At 42.1% G+C, this 16084-nt stretch overlaps 1 protein-coding gene across 1 annotated transcript in view; it reads right to left on the bottom strand.

Annotated features, from left to right (window-relative positions):
* MAPK1 (mitogen-activated protein kinase 1) overlaps positions 1-9576 on the bottom strand; it is a 36408-nt gene extending 26832 nt beyond the window's left edge. The window contains exon 1 of the mRNA XM_054844972.1: positions 9151-9576. Within this exon, the coding sequence (XP_054700947.1) occupies positions 9151-9293 (143 nt within the window). The 5' untranslated portion in view covers positions 9294-9576. The remainder of the gene's footprint in view (positions 1-9150) is intronic.
* Between the last annotated feature and the right edge of the window lie 6508 nt (positions 9577-16084).

Here is a 16084-nt window from a genome sequence, read left to right as displayed (position 1 = left end):
GTCTGCTAAATAAATTACTTTTGCCAGAAGCTCAGTCAATTCATAATCCTGGGTGTGGCGGACCAGATGATTTATGTTTTGTTAGCACCTATTAAGCAGAACTACGAAGAGCAGCAATTCTAGAACTACACCTTAACATTAGTATTAGACAAATATTAGCTATTTCACCCAAGGTTCTGTATTGCTTGGCTAAAGATGTCATTTAATTTCATGGTACTTTATCAACCTTAGTTGTTTGGAAAAAAAAAGATCACTTCTCAATCTCTTCTAATATGTATTTTTCTTTCCATACCTTTAGCTGTGAAGCGCAGTGACTTCAAATCATCATATATCCCTACTCTACTTTATGCCACTTCAGTTGAAGTTGGTCTTCAGAAAATAGGCAACTCTTACATCTTAGTATTTTGTCTACATCTTGCCTTCCCACTCATCCTCCTCATTTTAGAAGTTTACGGGTTCTCTGCTGCCAATATTTCCAATAATACCTGAATATTCCTATTCCTTTCCTGTGTCAGCACTAGCACTCACAAGGTTTTGCATCAGTAACATCAACCACCTTTAAATTTTATTTTATTTTTTATGAAGTAACTTTTCCAACACAGCTAACTACACCTGTGTAAGCACCAGCACAAGAGCGGAGGAAGGAACGACACGACCCGAGGCATGGAAGGAAAGGTTGCGCCTTTAGAAGCGGCACAGCCTGAGACGTGCACAAGTCAGTTATGGAAACCACAGCTTAAGTGTCTGGGCCCGACTGTCATGAAAGTTAAACCTCGACACACGAGCCGACGAAGCACCGACTTCCTCCTCCTGTGCCTGGCTTCTCAAGAGGCAACAAAAAGCCACCGAGACAGCGACGACAGGTCAGTTATGTAACCAGTGTTACTCCAGAGCCTGGAAAACCACCACCACGCCACCCCAGCAGCAAAGCAGGCACTATAAATGTGTGTAGGAAATACCTCCCCTTTTCTAGGGAGAAGGGAGAGCACTACCAGAGAGCTGTGAGTGGTAATGGTATTAAAAAAATCCCCCAATGGGGTTTACTCTTTTGTCTAACAAGGTTCTAATTTGACTTATATCCCAAATACTCCTCCTAAAATCAGCTCTAGGAAAAGGAAAAAACCCACAAAATCTAGACAATTACTATATTTTTCAGTAACTAGCTTATTTGATTCTACATGATATAAATCTTCAGAAGAGATAGTTCACAGTATTTCACTCCCACATAAAATAAAGCAATAAATCACTGAACAAAATCATTCATGCATACTTAGAAGCAGAGGTTTTCCTAAACCTGTAGAAACATCAGTGCAAAATTAAAAAAATCTAAGCACTAGAGAAAGCTCATCGCTACTGTCCACTCTGTTCACTATTCCACTTGCAAAACAAAACTCAAACCACTACCACCGAGTGTGCATCTCTCCACTATCAGAAGTTACCTCCCTTCAGTATCAGCTTACAAGGCATGTTTTTTTCCATCATTTTAAAAAGACATGCCAACAGTAAACCCTAGCTCCTCAATATATTAACAGTTTGTGTTTTGTTCAGCCAGAGTATCAATATTAAGACATGTTGGCTACTGTAGCTAGAAGGAAGATATTTCACTGTTATGAAACACTCAGAAAAATCCAATGTAAAAGTTAGCCTGAATGACGTTTGGGGTTCTCTCCACCATGCAAATCCCAATAACATTGGGCAAATTCCAGACAGAATAGTTTGGGGACTATTGATTTGCAGTGCTCAAATGACTTCAAGTTTTACTCAGGACACATCAGCAATATTTGGTGAAGCAAACTGCCTTCCCTCCAAATAAGCGAGCAGTAAGGTACTGCAGTGACAGCTGCTAATTTTAAGGAAAACTGCAAAATGAAGTAATTGCATATTATAAACTGTAAGGCTAATTGCAAGTTGCTGGTACTTAAAACATACCCACAACACAGACGAATTACTTTCTACGATGTAACAACAACTCTCATTTGCATTCTAATCACCACAGAGTATTTCAGTATTTTATGAAAATTATCTTAAAACACAAAAGAAGAACCTCCAAGAGAAGAGATTTTCCCTTGATAGATCCTAGGTTGTTCTGATTTTAGGCACTGCTAAACAAGATAGATAGTAAAAACACATGCACAACTCTGTCAAAAACTGGACTGCCATGGGAGATTCTGTCCAAATCTAATAGAACGCTATTTCTAGTAAAGCCTTTCTACAAGCCACGTATAAATACACACAGACACACAAATCAGTATTGCATCCACCACTGAAAGGCCACCGGGCCTGGGGAGCACACAGCAACCTTTTGGAAGCCCTCCCTTCCGCCAGCATGCATGCAGCCAGGGCACCAGAAGCCTGTCCGGGTGGCAGCGGGGGTGTAGTCCCTTCTGCAGGGGACGTGAGGCTGCCTCTGCCCTAGCTCTCGAAACCCAGCGGAAAGGGGTGGAGACAGGAATGCTCTCTGAAACAGAAACCAACCTACTGCATGCTGACAGAGTACAAACCTCGTCTTGCCAAAGTATGTTCCAATATCTCATCAAATAACCCCCCACCTGAGTTAACGACTTATTACTACTTGGACCTTACTAATCTGCCTGGTCAAAGCTGATAATGAAGTGATGCATATTTGGCTTTTAATGTAACTTGCAAAAAGATGAGTTTGAGAATAGCTTCTTTCTATGTCCAGAAGTTGTAATAAAGCAAAAGAAAATAAGCTCCTCTCAAGATTAATTCAGAAACAATTCTCTTTAATAACTGACCTAACAATTAATAGAATCTAGGTTTTACACAGATAAATCACCTGAAACAAACTACAGTTTGCTGCATTTCACATACACTATCAATTTACCTTACAACACAGCAAAAGATAAGTTATATTCTAAAATATGTTTATGGCTCCATATGCTTCATTTGAGCAATTTGGAAATCAAAATCAAATACAATCAAAATCACTTAATAAAATGTTGTGGGGTTTGTTTGTGTTTTTTCAAACATTATTTGAAAAGTTCCTAAAATACTTCACTTTAAGTGCAAGTAAAATTATTTTCTAGATTACCAGAACAACATCTAACTTCATCCATTTGCAGCACCTGCTTACAGCCATGAAGGCTAACCATGGACCGGGCTGTGTTATTAAGTGCATAGCCAGCAGGTCAAGGAAAGTGATTACTGTTGTGAGGCCACATCTGGAATACTGCGTCCAGTTTTCCTCTCTCCCAGTACTGGAGCAAGTCCAGCAGAAAACCATTATGATGCACAGGGGGATGAAGGACATGACATACAAGAGAAAAAAAATGAGGAAATTTGGTCTGTATAGGCTAGGAGGGGAAGAAAAAAAAAGGAGGCAGGGGGGAAGCATCTAATTGCTCTTTTAAGTTACATAAAGGGAGATTTACAGAGAAAACTGATCCGGACTCTTCTGAGAGGTAAAAAGTACAAAGGACAAGAGGTGACTGTTGCAAGTTGCGGCAAGGGAAACTCTCATGGTTTTAAGCGCTAAAGTTTCACTGGGCAATTGGTTTAACACTAGAACCAGAAGCTGCCCAGAGACGTTGCGGAATCTCCGTCCCTGGAGATTTTGGAAAGACTGAGTGGACAAGTTGAGAAACTTGATCTAATTTTGACATCAGCCCTGCTTTGAGTAGGAGGTTAGACTACATGACCTCAGGAAGTCCCTTCCAACCTACATTATGCTGTGAAATACTCCACAGCAGGATGCCATAAAATATTTTTATTAAATATCAGATTGATCACTTCATTTCTAGATCACAGCTATGACAAAGCATCAACATAAAAAGCATTAAAAAATTACTATGTTGGCAAAGTATTAGTTTTCAACTCAAGTTGAGCTGTACACCTACTCAGTTGGTAGGTATTAACTCTTCTGTGAGCTGTAGATTTCCACTCCTAAACAATGAGCTCACTGAACTAACAGAGCCTGGTGTCCTACAAATACAAATTTCTGGTCTCAAGAGTACCAATAAATCCATCCGTGAAACTGGGGCATCTGTCATGTCTCTTTCGGGGAGTCTGATTTCTCATACGTGACCTCCTGATGCAGTCTCTTCCTCAGTGACGCAGCATATAGGATCTCTTCACTCTAGCAAAATACCTATTTTTAAGAAACTTGCAGAAACTTTCCATCTTTAAGATCTCTACCATCTGTCAAATTTTATAGAAGGCAGGCAACACGTTCAAGAATCTTATGTAGGGGTACAGGAGATGGACTGATGCAACCACATACAGGTACTGTGAACATAAGCCTTATTTCCTTAGTAAATCATACCTTAAAAAAATAACACAAGTTATCTCTATCTGTTTCCATGGGCTGGACCATGCTATGTTAAGAAAATGTGTATTTATTTATAAAATGCAAGTGTCCCTGAGCTGTGCTCTTCAATTTTTAAGCCAGCATCCCACTACTTTGGGCAGACAGGAGAAGTTGCTACCTCTCATCTTCTATAAATCTTAAAGACAGCTCTGGTACAGAGAGTAAGTAGCTGCTGTCCCACCCCTGATGCCTGCTGCACAGCTTGCCGACCACCTGTCACATCACAGGGGATAGCAGGAAAAGCAGCTCTAATTGCTGCTTTTGTGTTTCCACATCAGGTTAAGCAAGCGCTAGAAGTTTGAGTGACTGAAGGGAAATGCTTACCTCAGCCTTCTCCCCAGAAGGAAGCAGCTGATAACTAGCCACCAATTACATTCCCTAATTCTCTACTCTGATCCTTGCACTAAGGAGGATGTATTACAGTACTCTTTTCCTTATCACACAGACCAGAACATGTTAATTACCAGGTACCAACACCCATACCCAACCTGTGCTCCCTAAAAGCACATATAAACAGGGGCATGAACCTCTATACTTGCTCTGTCATTAAAGGGTACTCTCTCCAGATCAATGCAATAGTTAACAGGAAAAAAATTATAAGCTGTTTCTGATCCTTGCCACTAAGCAGTCCACCCCAGATCACCAATCTGACCCTCACAGATGGATGCAAATGCTACCTACCTTTTTGCATAACATTGGACTGTCTTGAAAGAAAATATTACACAGTCCCATCACGTTTTCTATTTTCATCTTTTAATGTAAGTATCTACACCTTGCAGATCATTTTATTCCTGATTTTTTTCCCCCGTTTCGAGCCTCTTCATGCATATACTCCTCAGATTTCATTTTAAACGATCCATCCTATAAAACTAGGGCTGTTCCAGGAGACATAGAAAGGAGCAGAACTTTGAAAAAACTACTGCCAAATGTTTAAAATATTCTTTTCACTATTACTTTAATGTTCATCTATTGACTACCTTAGCTTCTGATATCAATCTTCTATAGCACACCAGTAACACAAAGATGTCTTTGAAACAACACAGTCAAATTCAGGCCAAGAAATGCAAGATTTGAGCTTCAAGATTGTTTTCTTCCAACTGTAGTCATGTTTATTATTTATATGCAGTTATTTGCAGCAGTGATAATGCTTCACATTCACATAAGCCTGATGATAAAAAGGACTTCCAAGAAACACAATATAAAACAGAACATCCCTGTCCCATTCACCATTTCTTTCCAAAAAGATGACTTGGTTTAAAAAGTCAAATGACTTGCCAACTGGATGAAGAAAAACTCACACTGGAAATTTAAAGCTCAACACAATCCTATTTTTATTGCTGTTTCAGTGTGTTTAAAGTATGGCCTGTTGACAGGTTGATTTTGGGTTTTTTGCAAAAAGAAGAAAAAAAACCCCTACACATTTGGGAAGGAGGAGACAATCTCAAAAACCTTTCATGCTTTCTTGTGTCTGAATGGTAGTTCTGAAACTTTCAGACTTGGTCTGAAAGTCCGTCCCAGCTGACACTGAGGTTGATAATCCCCTAGCACTGAAAAAAAGGGAAAGTCACAAAGAACTTCACACCAAAACCCCTCAAAGCAACTCCTAAGCAAAAAAGAAGATGAAGAAAAACAAAAAACCCAAACCCACAACATTTGCATATATGTGGATAAATTAATTCAGAGTAACAAACATGACTGTATGACTAAATAATTGCTCAAAGAATGTCCTGCAGTCCTAGAAAGTGCTGAGGATTTTTGGCTAAAACTTCATTTGCACTGTGGTCATCCCCTAATTTCACATGCAGAAATACTGAAAATAAAAAATAGGTTAGAAAGGGACACTGACATGGATATCCACTTATTAACCACTTCACCCCTAGCAATAAAATTTCTGAGTAAGATGCAAGCCTGTATCAAAGGATGAACATTTCTGGTGGAGTTTAACTGGAAAACATTAAGATGGGGGTTTGCCTGATAACATGCCTTTTCTGCTTATGAAGCTGAGAAAGTGCAAGCACAACATAGCAGTAAATATACTGCTCTCAAGTTTATTGTTACTCAAAACCTGATTATGTTAAAAATGACTGCACTAGAAAAAACAGTTAAATGCCTTTAAGGGTTTTCAAATCCAGATGAGAGAACATTCATGTACAGTCTATTCAATCAACATCTTCCTTCCTGTGCTGTTATTTTATGTTGCGATCAATATTTCTCAAACATTATTCACTCTGCTGCAAAATCAAAATGGAAGACTGACCGTAACAGCACTCTCCTAAGAATACTTCATTTGCCCTTTTATTAATATAATTAAAAGAATGTTATTGTTTTCAACTCCCAAATCCAATAATCCAGAAATGTCAGAATTAGGAAAAAACAAGGAAAAGAGTGAAGGATTTTAAGAGTTAAGTCACTTGTTTTCTGTATAACAAGCCTTATGGCACAATGCACTTGTGAATAACTAGCATCTCCCAAGTCATACACATTAGCTGTGGGTCTAAAACAAAACCATCATAGCCTGCTTTGCTTTTCTTCATTAAAGTGTACAAATTTAAATGGATTTTGCAGTTGCAGGAAACGTCTCCATCTGCACACTTATAGCTTGCCCTCTACGCCGCCCCCCAAGGGAGAAGCTTCTGCAGAACCTTACTGCATTAGCAATCAAAGCAAGATAAGAGACATGTAGTATTAAACTGCATAACCTATACATCTGTCAATTGATAAGTAATCTTATTTAATCATAGTAACTTGTATGTTGGACACTACAATACATTACAGTTGCTATGGCATTTAACTACAAGTGCATCCAACACTTTCCTTATCAAGTATACAATATAAACCGAGACTTTGTTCCCTGTCATTTCACTCCTGAGGCAGAAGAGCAATAATTAAGAGCACAACACACCAAATTTAGTATATCACGTAAATAATTTTAGAGTAAAAACCACAGGAGCCAAGTGCACATTTCAACTGAACCAGAGATTTGGATTTTTTGTTAGTAATTTTGTATAGGATTCATAGCAGACACTATGTGTTGGAATAAATTTTTAAATAAAAGATAACCTTATATAGTTTTGGAGGGGAAATAGTTTCAATATAGAACTTGATAACATACCATTTGGAGGGGCAGAAAGTGGCATCGTTTCCCCTGTATCTGCTCACTAGCATAGTGATGCCAAAAAAGGGCATCAACTGCCATTGTACCGCTTCTTGTAATCTCTGATGTGCGGTGAAACATTTTAGCTTTAACGCGTTGTCTGTTAAACGCATTTTTAACACGCTGTTGACATGAACTGGACTATAGACAGCATACATCTAGGAAGTACTATTCCCACGTACCTTCCTAAATCGGACTGCAAGTGTAAACCAGTGCAGTTATACCAAGATTATCTGCACCAGTTTACTTGTCCTAGCTCAGATGATAAAGTACACCATAATAAAATACAGCTTGTACCATAACCTACATTAACAAGTTTTGGACTGGATATATTGCTGTGATTTCTAACGCTAAAGTAAGAACATGGATATTTTTACATTGTAAACAGGATTTCTGATTTACATTTTGAAGGTTATTCCCACAGCAAAAAAGTGAAGGCTGCAACTCAAAACTTTGTAAGAGAGGCTGATCTCCCAACAAAATCCAGGCCTAGATGAAAGCTTCCACCCTGAAATACAGGATGACTTCATCTTAACAGGCCAGCACAAATCAATGATTATATGCAAAAACCCTACATTTATAACCTCTGGTCAAGAAACAGGATGAAGAAACAGAAGCAGCGTTGGAAGAAAGCTGACAAAACAATAACAAAAGAAGTTTTCACCTGTATCCCTTAAAAAACCCCAACAATTTAACTTCTGAAATAATTTAACCTGTTACACTAATAGAGTAAGAAATCCTTAGTAAGGTCACTGAGCATGCCAGATTTATAACCCAGTCACTAGATATACCATCACAGAACATCATCCCAACTATTTAGATTGCTAAAAAACCCCACCTCACACTCTCATTCTGGTTAGTTGACATTTTCAGTATCTTGTAGTTCATTCACCTCGCTCTTTATGACTGATACTAACCAAAGCAAACACACAGAATTGCTTTTCAGCGAGACTTAGTACAAGTCTTCATGATACAAAATAACCATGAGCTAGAACGGCTGAAGAGAACTTTCACCTGTACACACGTTAATTTAGACGCTAATCTGGTAGGCTAAGCAGCACAGACAGCACGTCCTACGAAAAGCCAGGCAGGGGCAGCAATTTGTATGCACAGATTCACTTTTTTTATCAACTGTGACCTGGGGGACATGCAGCCAGGTGAGCCTTCGCACAGGCACAAAGAGAAACGCGGAGCTGCTAGCAGGATTTTACGACCTTTTTCCCTTTTTGAACGTCTGCAATCACACTACAGAGACGGAGAAAATAAAGAGAGCAACCAACTCTAGAGGCAGGGTCAAAAAATATTCGAGAAAATAAAAGCACGACGGAAAGGAAACGAGACGTTCAGCTGCACCCGTAGATGGAGGAATTTGCGGGGGGAGGGGGGGGGTGTTAGCGGCAGCAAGGGAGGGAAAGGGTGATGCCGGAGGGACAACCTCGGGAACACGAAAGAAAAAGAAGAGCTGAGCAGAGCGAGGCAGAGATGCTTGAGCCCCGGCTTCCCCTCCCCCGAGGGCAAGGCACGGGCGTCTCCCCCCCTTGCAAGGGCGGGCCGGAGCCCGGGGCCGGGCCCCGGGGAGGCTGCGGCCGGGCAGGGCGGCGGGGAGGGAAGGAGGGAGTTGTTCAGGGCAAGGGCGCTGCCTCAGCCCGGCTCGGTAGCCGGCACTCACCACACCATGCCGTAGGCCCCCTCGCCGATGTAGGAGAGGTTGGTGTAGCGGGGCCCCACGTCGAACACTTGGCCCCGAACCATCTCCGGGCCCCCGGCGTTGGCAGAGCCGCCCGCAGCCCCGGCCCCCGACACCGCCGCCATGTTGTCCGTGCCGGGAACCGCGGTGACTGCGTGCGGGGGGGCGGAGGCGGGGAAAGAAGGAAGGAGGGGAACGAGGAGAAGGATGCGGGAGGGAGGAAAAGAGGCGTCGCCCGCTCCGCCGCGCTCCGGAGCACCGGCCGCTGCCGCCGGCTCCGAGGCCCCGTCAGCGCCGTCACCGCCGCGGCCGCTGTGAGGAGACGCTGCCGGCCGCGCGCGCGCGCATCCACCCGGGCCGGGGGGAGGGGAGGAGGGGGTGGTGGCTCGCGCGGAGGGAGCGGCGGAGGGGGCGGGGCCGGGCGGGGCCGGGGGGCGTGACAAGGGGCGGGGCCGGGGACTGCGGTAACTGCAGCCGCTGGGGAGGGGGCGCGGCGGGCGGGTCACGTGATAGGCGTGCCGCCTCTGCGGGCGCGCGGGCGCCCGGCGCCATTAGAGGCGTCAGGTGACGGCGGGCCGGAGGCAGGAAATGGTGCCCGCGCGGCCTAGGGGCCCGGGCCGCGCTCCGTGTCCCGCTGTCCCGGCCGGGCCCTGCCGCTGTGGCCGGCCGGCATCGGGCGGAGCGGGGTGCCTGCGTGGAGCGAGGGTCGAGCTTCTGGCCGACGGGCGCCGGCCCGAAGGACGCGTTGAGAGCAGGCCCGGTGTCCCGCACGGCCCTGCACCCCGCCTCTGGTCTGTGTCGGTGCCTGCCGCAGCACACGTTAACTGCGGGCTGCGCGTTCTGAGGAGCTGCGCTCGGTGCAGGGCGCAGGATGACCGGCAGTGAGTCAGCTGCAGGAAAAGAAAGGGCTTCTCTTGTGTTGGAGGCGCTGGTCAGACCCAGAAGGGCTGTGCGCCAGTCTTGGCTGCGCTACAACCTTCTGATGTCATGCAGTGCAAGGTTATTAGATGCAAAGGCTGAGTTACTGTAATAACAGCAAGTTTATTTCTGACATTTGCTAACTTCAGTGCATAGTTCTGCAATCTCTAGCTAGCATATTGTTTTTATATAGAACCAGATTTTCCTGTTGGTGGCTTCCTATATAAATGTAAATAAACTCAAGGCTTTGAATGGGAGGTGAAAACGTAGTTGATAATGGTTTGTCTCATGCCATGGTCACTGCTTGCAACAGTGTCTATCGTCTCTCTTCCCACAAGGCTCAGTCTTCCTAAAATAGCTTTTGCTTCATCTGGAAGTTTGCAAAAGTTACGCACGAGGATCTTAACACCACTTCAGAAATTTTTTTCTGCAGTTCTCCAATGATCTTGACAAAAAGTATTAACCCCTCATCTGAAGTCCTGCTGCTACTCGCTTTAACTAGTCTTGCCGCAGCTGCTTGAGATGCGCTCTATCTTCTGTTCCTTTGAAAATTCACTCAAATATGTATCTTCATACATCTCAGCCTGCCTGTCTCCACATTTATACTCATTCCAGTCTGTCAGAAGACCCAGTGTGGAATCATCCAATTACCCCTTGACTATCAAGCTTTTTTCTTACAAGTAGTTACTAATTTTGCTTTCGTGTGGAAGTGCTCAGCCAGAAGCTGTTGCATGACAATCCAGTTGCTCTCAGGTTCTCACTGGTTGAACTTTCTCCTTTCTTTCAACATTTCTCAGCTCTGCTCTCTGTTGACATCTCTGCTAGCAACCCTGCCGCTTCATGTCTTCTGTCTTTGCCTTGAAGGTGTCCCTGCCAATGTTCTTTCTATCTTCCATTTCCCAACTGCCAGAGAGCCATTTCTGTCATCCCACCTTCTGTCACTGCTTGCTGCAAACCAGCTTCCTTTGCCATCGACCAAACAATTGCAATTTTCCGCAGCTGCTTCCAAGTGCTGTATAACCTCCCGGTTACAACTTGCTAATGTCCCCCAAAGCATCAGTCTTGCTGTTTGACCAGGAGTCAAGAGGGAAGAGTTTCTGGTTTCAGTTGCGCAGCCAGTTAGCCACACCGCAGCCCGAGGACTCTCCTCTGAGGCAGCCCGATCCAGCAGTCTGGGCTTCAGATGCAGCCCCAGCCTAGTTTGATGGAGTGAAAGCTGTCATGGATGACCAACATAATTTCATAAACTCCTCTCTGTATTTAACAGACATGCAACTGCACAGCGTGGTTTTTTTATGTATTTGAGTGGGATAATGCTTCTGATGTATTTATTTTTACTTGTATACAGTGTTTTCCTTTCCATGATGTGTTCTGCACTTTAGAAACAATGCATTATTTTTCTCAGAAATTTTAGACAGCAGTAAATGTGAATAAATGTTTAAATTTTCTGAAACCAAGTAAAATACTATTTAAAAGGTTCTCTTAACTCTAAAAATGAAATTATGCTTACAGTTCTGATTACATACATAAATAAATCTGTCATCAGCAAATGCAAAACAAATTATTATAGAGAATCTAGCTTAAACACAACCTGTCATAGCCAATTTAATTAAAAACTGGCGCGTATCTAGATTATTTTCTACGTTCACCAGGATGCGTCTGATCAAAAAGGAAACTAACTCGGCAGACCAGGAAATTGTGGAAAGACTGTCAGCTCCTTGGAGTGCTGTGTTCAAATATATGTCTAATCCAATTAAACCCAAATAAAGCGGTCAAAAGGCTATGGCATTCTTTCCAACAATTTCTCCTGTGACAGAACTTAGTGCATATATTTCAATGAAGCACTAGAGTTACTGAGATAGGCAGACCAGACAGAAGCGTTATCAATTGCTTTTCAACCTGTTTAAATACGCTGCCATTACCTCCATTTAATGTTGGGTGTTTTACCTCAACAAGGTGACATTAAAGTCTCAATTCTGGAAAGAACATAAATGTATTTTAAGAAAATTATTAGTTCTGTGATCAAAATAGAGGGTTATGTTGGGGAGAAGAGGTAATACTTACTAAAAAAATGATAGCAGATAATGAAAAGCAGGAGGAAAAACAACCCTTTTATTTCAAAAAGAAAGAAAAGCACTGCTAGGAAGAGTTTGTCCAAACAGAAATGCAGTATCTTCGGTTTGAAAGCTACATTAGGAAACAGCTAAGCCATATAATTGGTCAGTTTAAATACGCCATGATGTGGACTACCTCCATCTCAAGTCTGGGAGTCACATGGATGAGTTCATCCTACAGTCAGGGTCTAGAAATTCTCTGTACTGTTGTACATATCTACTTCAACTGTTAACTTCGTGTTCTGCAAATAGGTCCCTTGAAAAGTAAATCATACCGTGAAAGGCCCTACAAGTCCTGGAAGCAGCATTATCAGGTTTAGGCAAAGGACAAACACGACGTAGCAGCCCTACAGTGCCACTCTATCAGGGGTGGGAGGGATTTCAAATTTTTGTACTAATTTAAAACTAAAGCTACATCTCCCAAAATCATCATCATCGTATTAGTTGTATTATTTGCGTGGGGACATTGAAGACATAAGCTTCTTGGTAGCTGCTGTAGGAGTATGGCATTTGCTTTCAGAGTACCTCAGCATGACCCTGAAGCTCCCCATCATCCCAACAAAATGCAGGCATTAAGTATATAAAACAATCTTTCCCAGCATTACTTAAAAAGACCTCAAGCCTCTGTGCGGGGGTGACGAGAGAGTGAAATAAGACATGTAAGATGTTTTGTAAAGATATATTTTAACTTCTAAGGCACTCAGGAACCATGGTGATGAATGTGACACAAACTTAAATTGCTTAGATATGAGCTGTGATCCACAGGGAACTATCCTAAGATTCATAAAGAGCATCAGATGCTAATAACTTACAGGCAGTACCTACCTGGGCTTGATTTAACTGGTGACATACAGCTGAAATCCCTTGAGACTGATTTTCATTTCAATGTCGGCCACTGCTTTGGCAGTATAAAGTGACATCAACAAAAATGAGGATCTTACGCCATTGGGAAGTTAAAAACAGTCTCTCACCCAAACTGCTGGGCAACTGATGCCAAAACAAATTTACTTTCCCCTCCCCCCCCAGTATTTCCCTTTCCCCATCCAGCATTCTGACTGACTTTGCAGGAAGCTTATGGTGGCTTATATACCATGGAGTTAACGCTAGTAAACAGATTGCTATGTTTATTTTGTGCATGCCAAGGGGAGCACAAAAGATTATTAATTTCAGAACTATACCGTCAGTAACAACCTTGCTCTCACACAGGGTATCATTCTGTCACTCTCAGAATCTGTCACTGTTGTAGATGTTTTGTGTTATCTGTCATGTTCTTGTTAGATTTGCTGTTCACAAATAGTTTGAAAACACAGCAAGTCATTTTTATGTTCCTTAGTTTTGTATGACTAGTTTACAATTATACTCTAAATATTTTAAAAAGGATCCATTTTACAGCAACCTTAAAAGCTTATTATGTAACTCTAACAATTTTGATTAATATACTGACATTTTGTTGCTGTCTATGTAAAATTAAGTTGCTTTTTTCAACTGCAGTAGCAGCAGTATCCAGGCACTGTCCTGCACTTCAGTAATGGAAATTTCCCAGCCTCAAAGCACGCTCTGTCTCAGTCAGCTGCAATAAAACTCTGAGTGATTTCGATATTGTTGTGTGCTTTACTTGTCCTCAGTTATCTGGAGCTTGTATCTTTTGAAAACCAGCTACTCCTCATGAGCTTGCTTCATCTTGCCCACGATGTAAAATTCAGTAAACAAGCTGTGGATGATAAGAGAATTGAACCAACAGATAAAAAGTTATTTTACATGACTGATTAAAAAAAAAAAACCCAGATGTATAGTTAATATTCATACAGAATGTTACAGTGACTTGTGATGATGCCACTGAAGTCCTGGTATATGACCATTGTTTTCCTGTGCCTAAGCTTTATGCATTGGAAGGCTATTAAGTTTTTACAAAAAGATTTACCGTATGTATAATATCAGTCTCTTGATCACTGTATTTCTGATACCACTGATTACTAGGAAAACACAAGAAAATACAAAAAAGGAGATAACTATTACAAAACCTCATAAGTCTAATGATTTACAAATACTAAAATACGCTGTTTCCCCCACTTGTTCTCAGTTCAGCTGTAGACAGGACAAGGGATGCCTCCAACAGAGGCAGAAATCATAGAGCATAGAAACAGGATTACTAAGGGTTTATGTTGTCCAGATATTGCAGTAACTCTGTTTTTAATACTTCTCATAGCTAAAAATTTAGGGAGCATTTGTTATGAGGAGGTTGGCTGATGTGAGGGCAGAGGAGAAACGATGATGAAGGAAGGAATAAAAGAGAATATAGAGGGGAGGAAGAATGTAAAATAAAAGATGAACAGGTAGTGGGAATGAGAAATGGGAATAGAAGGGTTGGAGGGGCGATATCCAGACCCCACTGCATCTGGCTTTGTGCAAGTGAAGCATTTGGCAGACACGCAAGTCCCTTCATGGGGAACCGTTTTGGGGAATGGTGCCAGACCTTCTAGAAGGAGCTTACCAGGGCTTGCTTTCATGCAATGTTGTTGTCAGCTGGGTTGATGTTCATCACAAATAAACATGTAGCTAATGACTTTGTGATGGCACAGGTATACTTCCTAGTTGTCTCCTGTTATTATTTTTAGTCTAAATGACAGGCAGTGGCTGAACAGAGATAAGTGATAGGGAACAGTACATTAATGGGATTCTGAGATTTTCATGTAAAAGTCAGCAGGGTTCAAAATTCAGGCAACATTGATATAGCATCGCATGACAGGTGCGGGGCAGCCTTTATGGGCAAGTTGGAGGCCATAGCACAGTTATTCTCAATATAAGGTTCCACATATGAACTGTAATACTTAGCTTTCCTGTTGCTAGTCTTGGCAGATAAGAAGACCTGACTGAGGGCAGGACTGTCTTTTCTCCTTTACTGGCCAGATCCTGGCCTTGCTGACACTGACTGACAGACCTGCGGAAGAGGCACGGCCAGATTTATGGCTGAGACACTTCAAGCACCTGCAGGGAAATCCACATCTTTGCTCTCTAAGCTGCACCTGTGCTGCGGGAGGGAAGGAAAGTTATCAGTCTCTTCTCCTCGCACGTGGTTCAATCCACTGACCTGCGAGCCCGAAGAGTCTGTACAGCATTTTTTTAATAGATGTTATATAAATTACACACATCTGTTTCTACGGTCTGAAATTGATGAATCATCATTCATGTTTAAAACAACCATTTCTTGTGCAATTTTGCATATCTATACTAGATAAGAGCTGTGCAGACGAGAGAGATTTCCTGAAGGAAGTGGTGTCACAGTATTTTGAAAAAAAGAGCCAAGCTGTTGGAATCTGTGTTGCATTACAGGGGTAATGCAATACCTCTGAGCACTTCCTGTTTATCATGAGAGATACAGTTTTCACCACATCATAAAACTTTCAAGCATTTGTTAATAAACACTCCTTGAGAAAAAATAATATCCAAATATACAACCCCCTGTGGCATCTGTCATTATAAACAAAGAAGGTTTTCATTATATTTATCAGGGGACTATTTGTGTGAGAGAAACAGACTTTGAGGGCCCCATCCACCTCCTGCTGAAGTCCATGTTGCATCTCGCATTAGGTCATTGGACCCCTGGCATATGATTTTTCTTATATGTAAATATCAAGATGTTTGAATGAGCAAATGTAATTTTTACTATCAGCATTTGTCGTTTTTGTAAACAATGTGGGGATACAGAGAACAAACATCTGCAGAATTACAGCACAGAGCCTTATATGAAAACGGCAAAAGTAAGTTTTGCTTCTAACAACAATAATCTGCAAGTGCTGAGGTACCTAATCAAATATACAAATTGTGCAGATGTTCAGAGAAGTGCTGTCTTGCTGTGTGGCCTTTCTCCCTTGACAGCTTTGTTG

Source organism: Grus americana, chromosome 16 (assembly GCF_028858705.1).
Source record: "Grus americana isolate bGruAme1 chromosome 16, bGruAme1.mat, whole genome shotgun sequence".
NCBI lineage: Eukaryota > Metazoa > Chordata > Aves > Gruiformes > Gruidae > Grus > Grus americana.
This window is presented reverse-complemented; position numbering and strand designations above follow the sequence as displayed.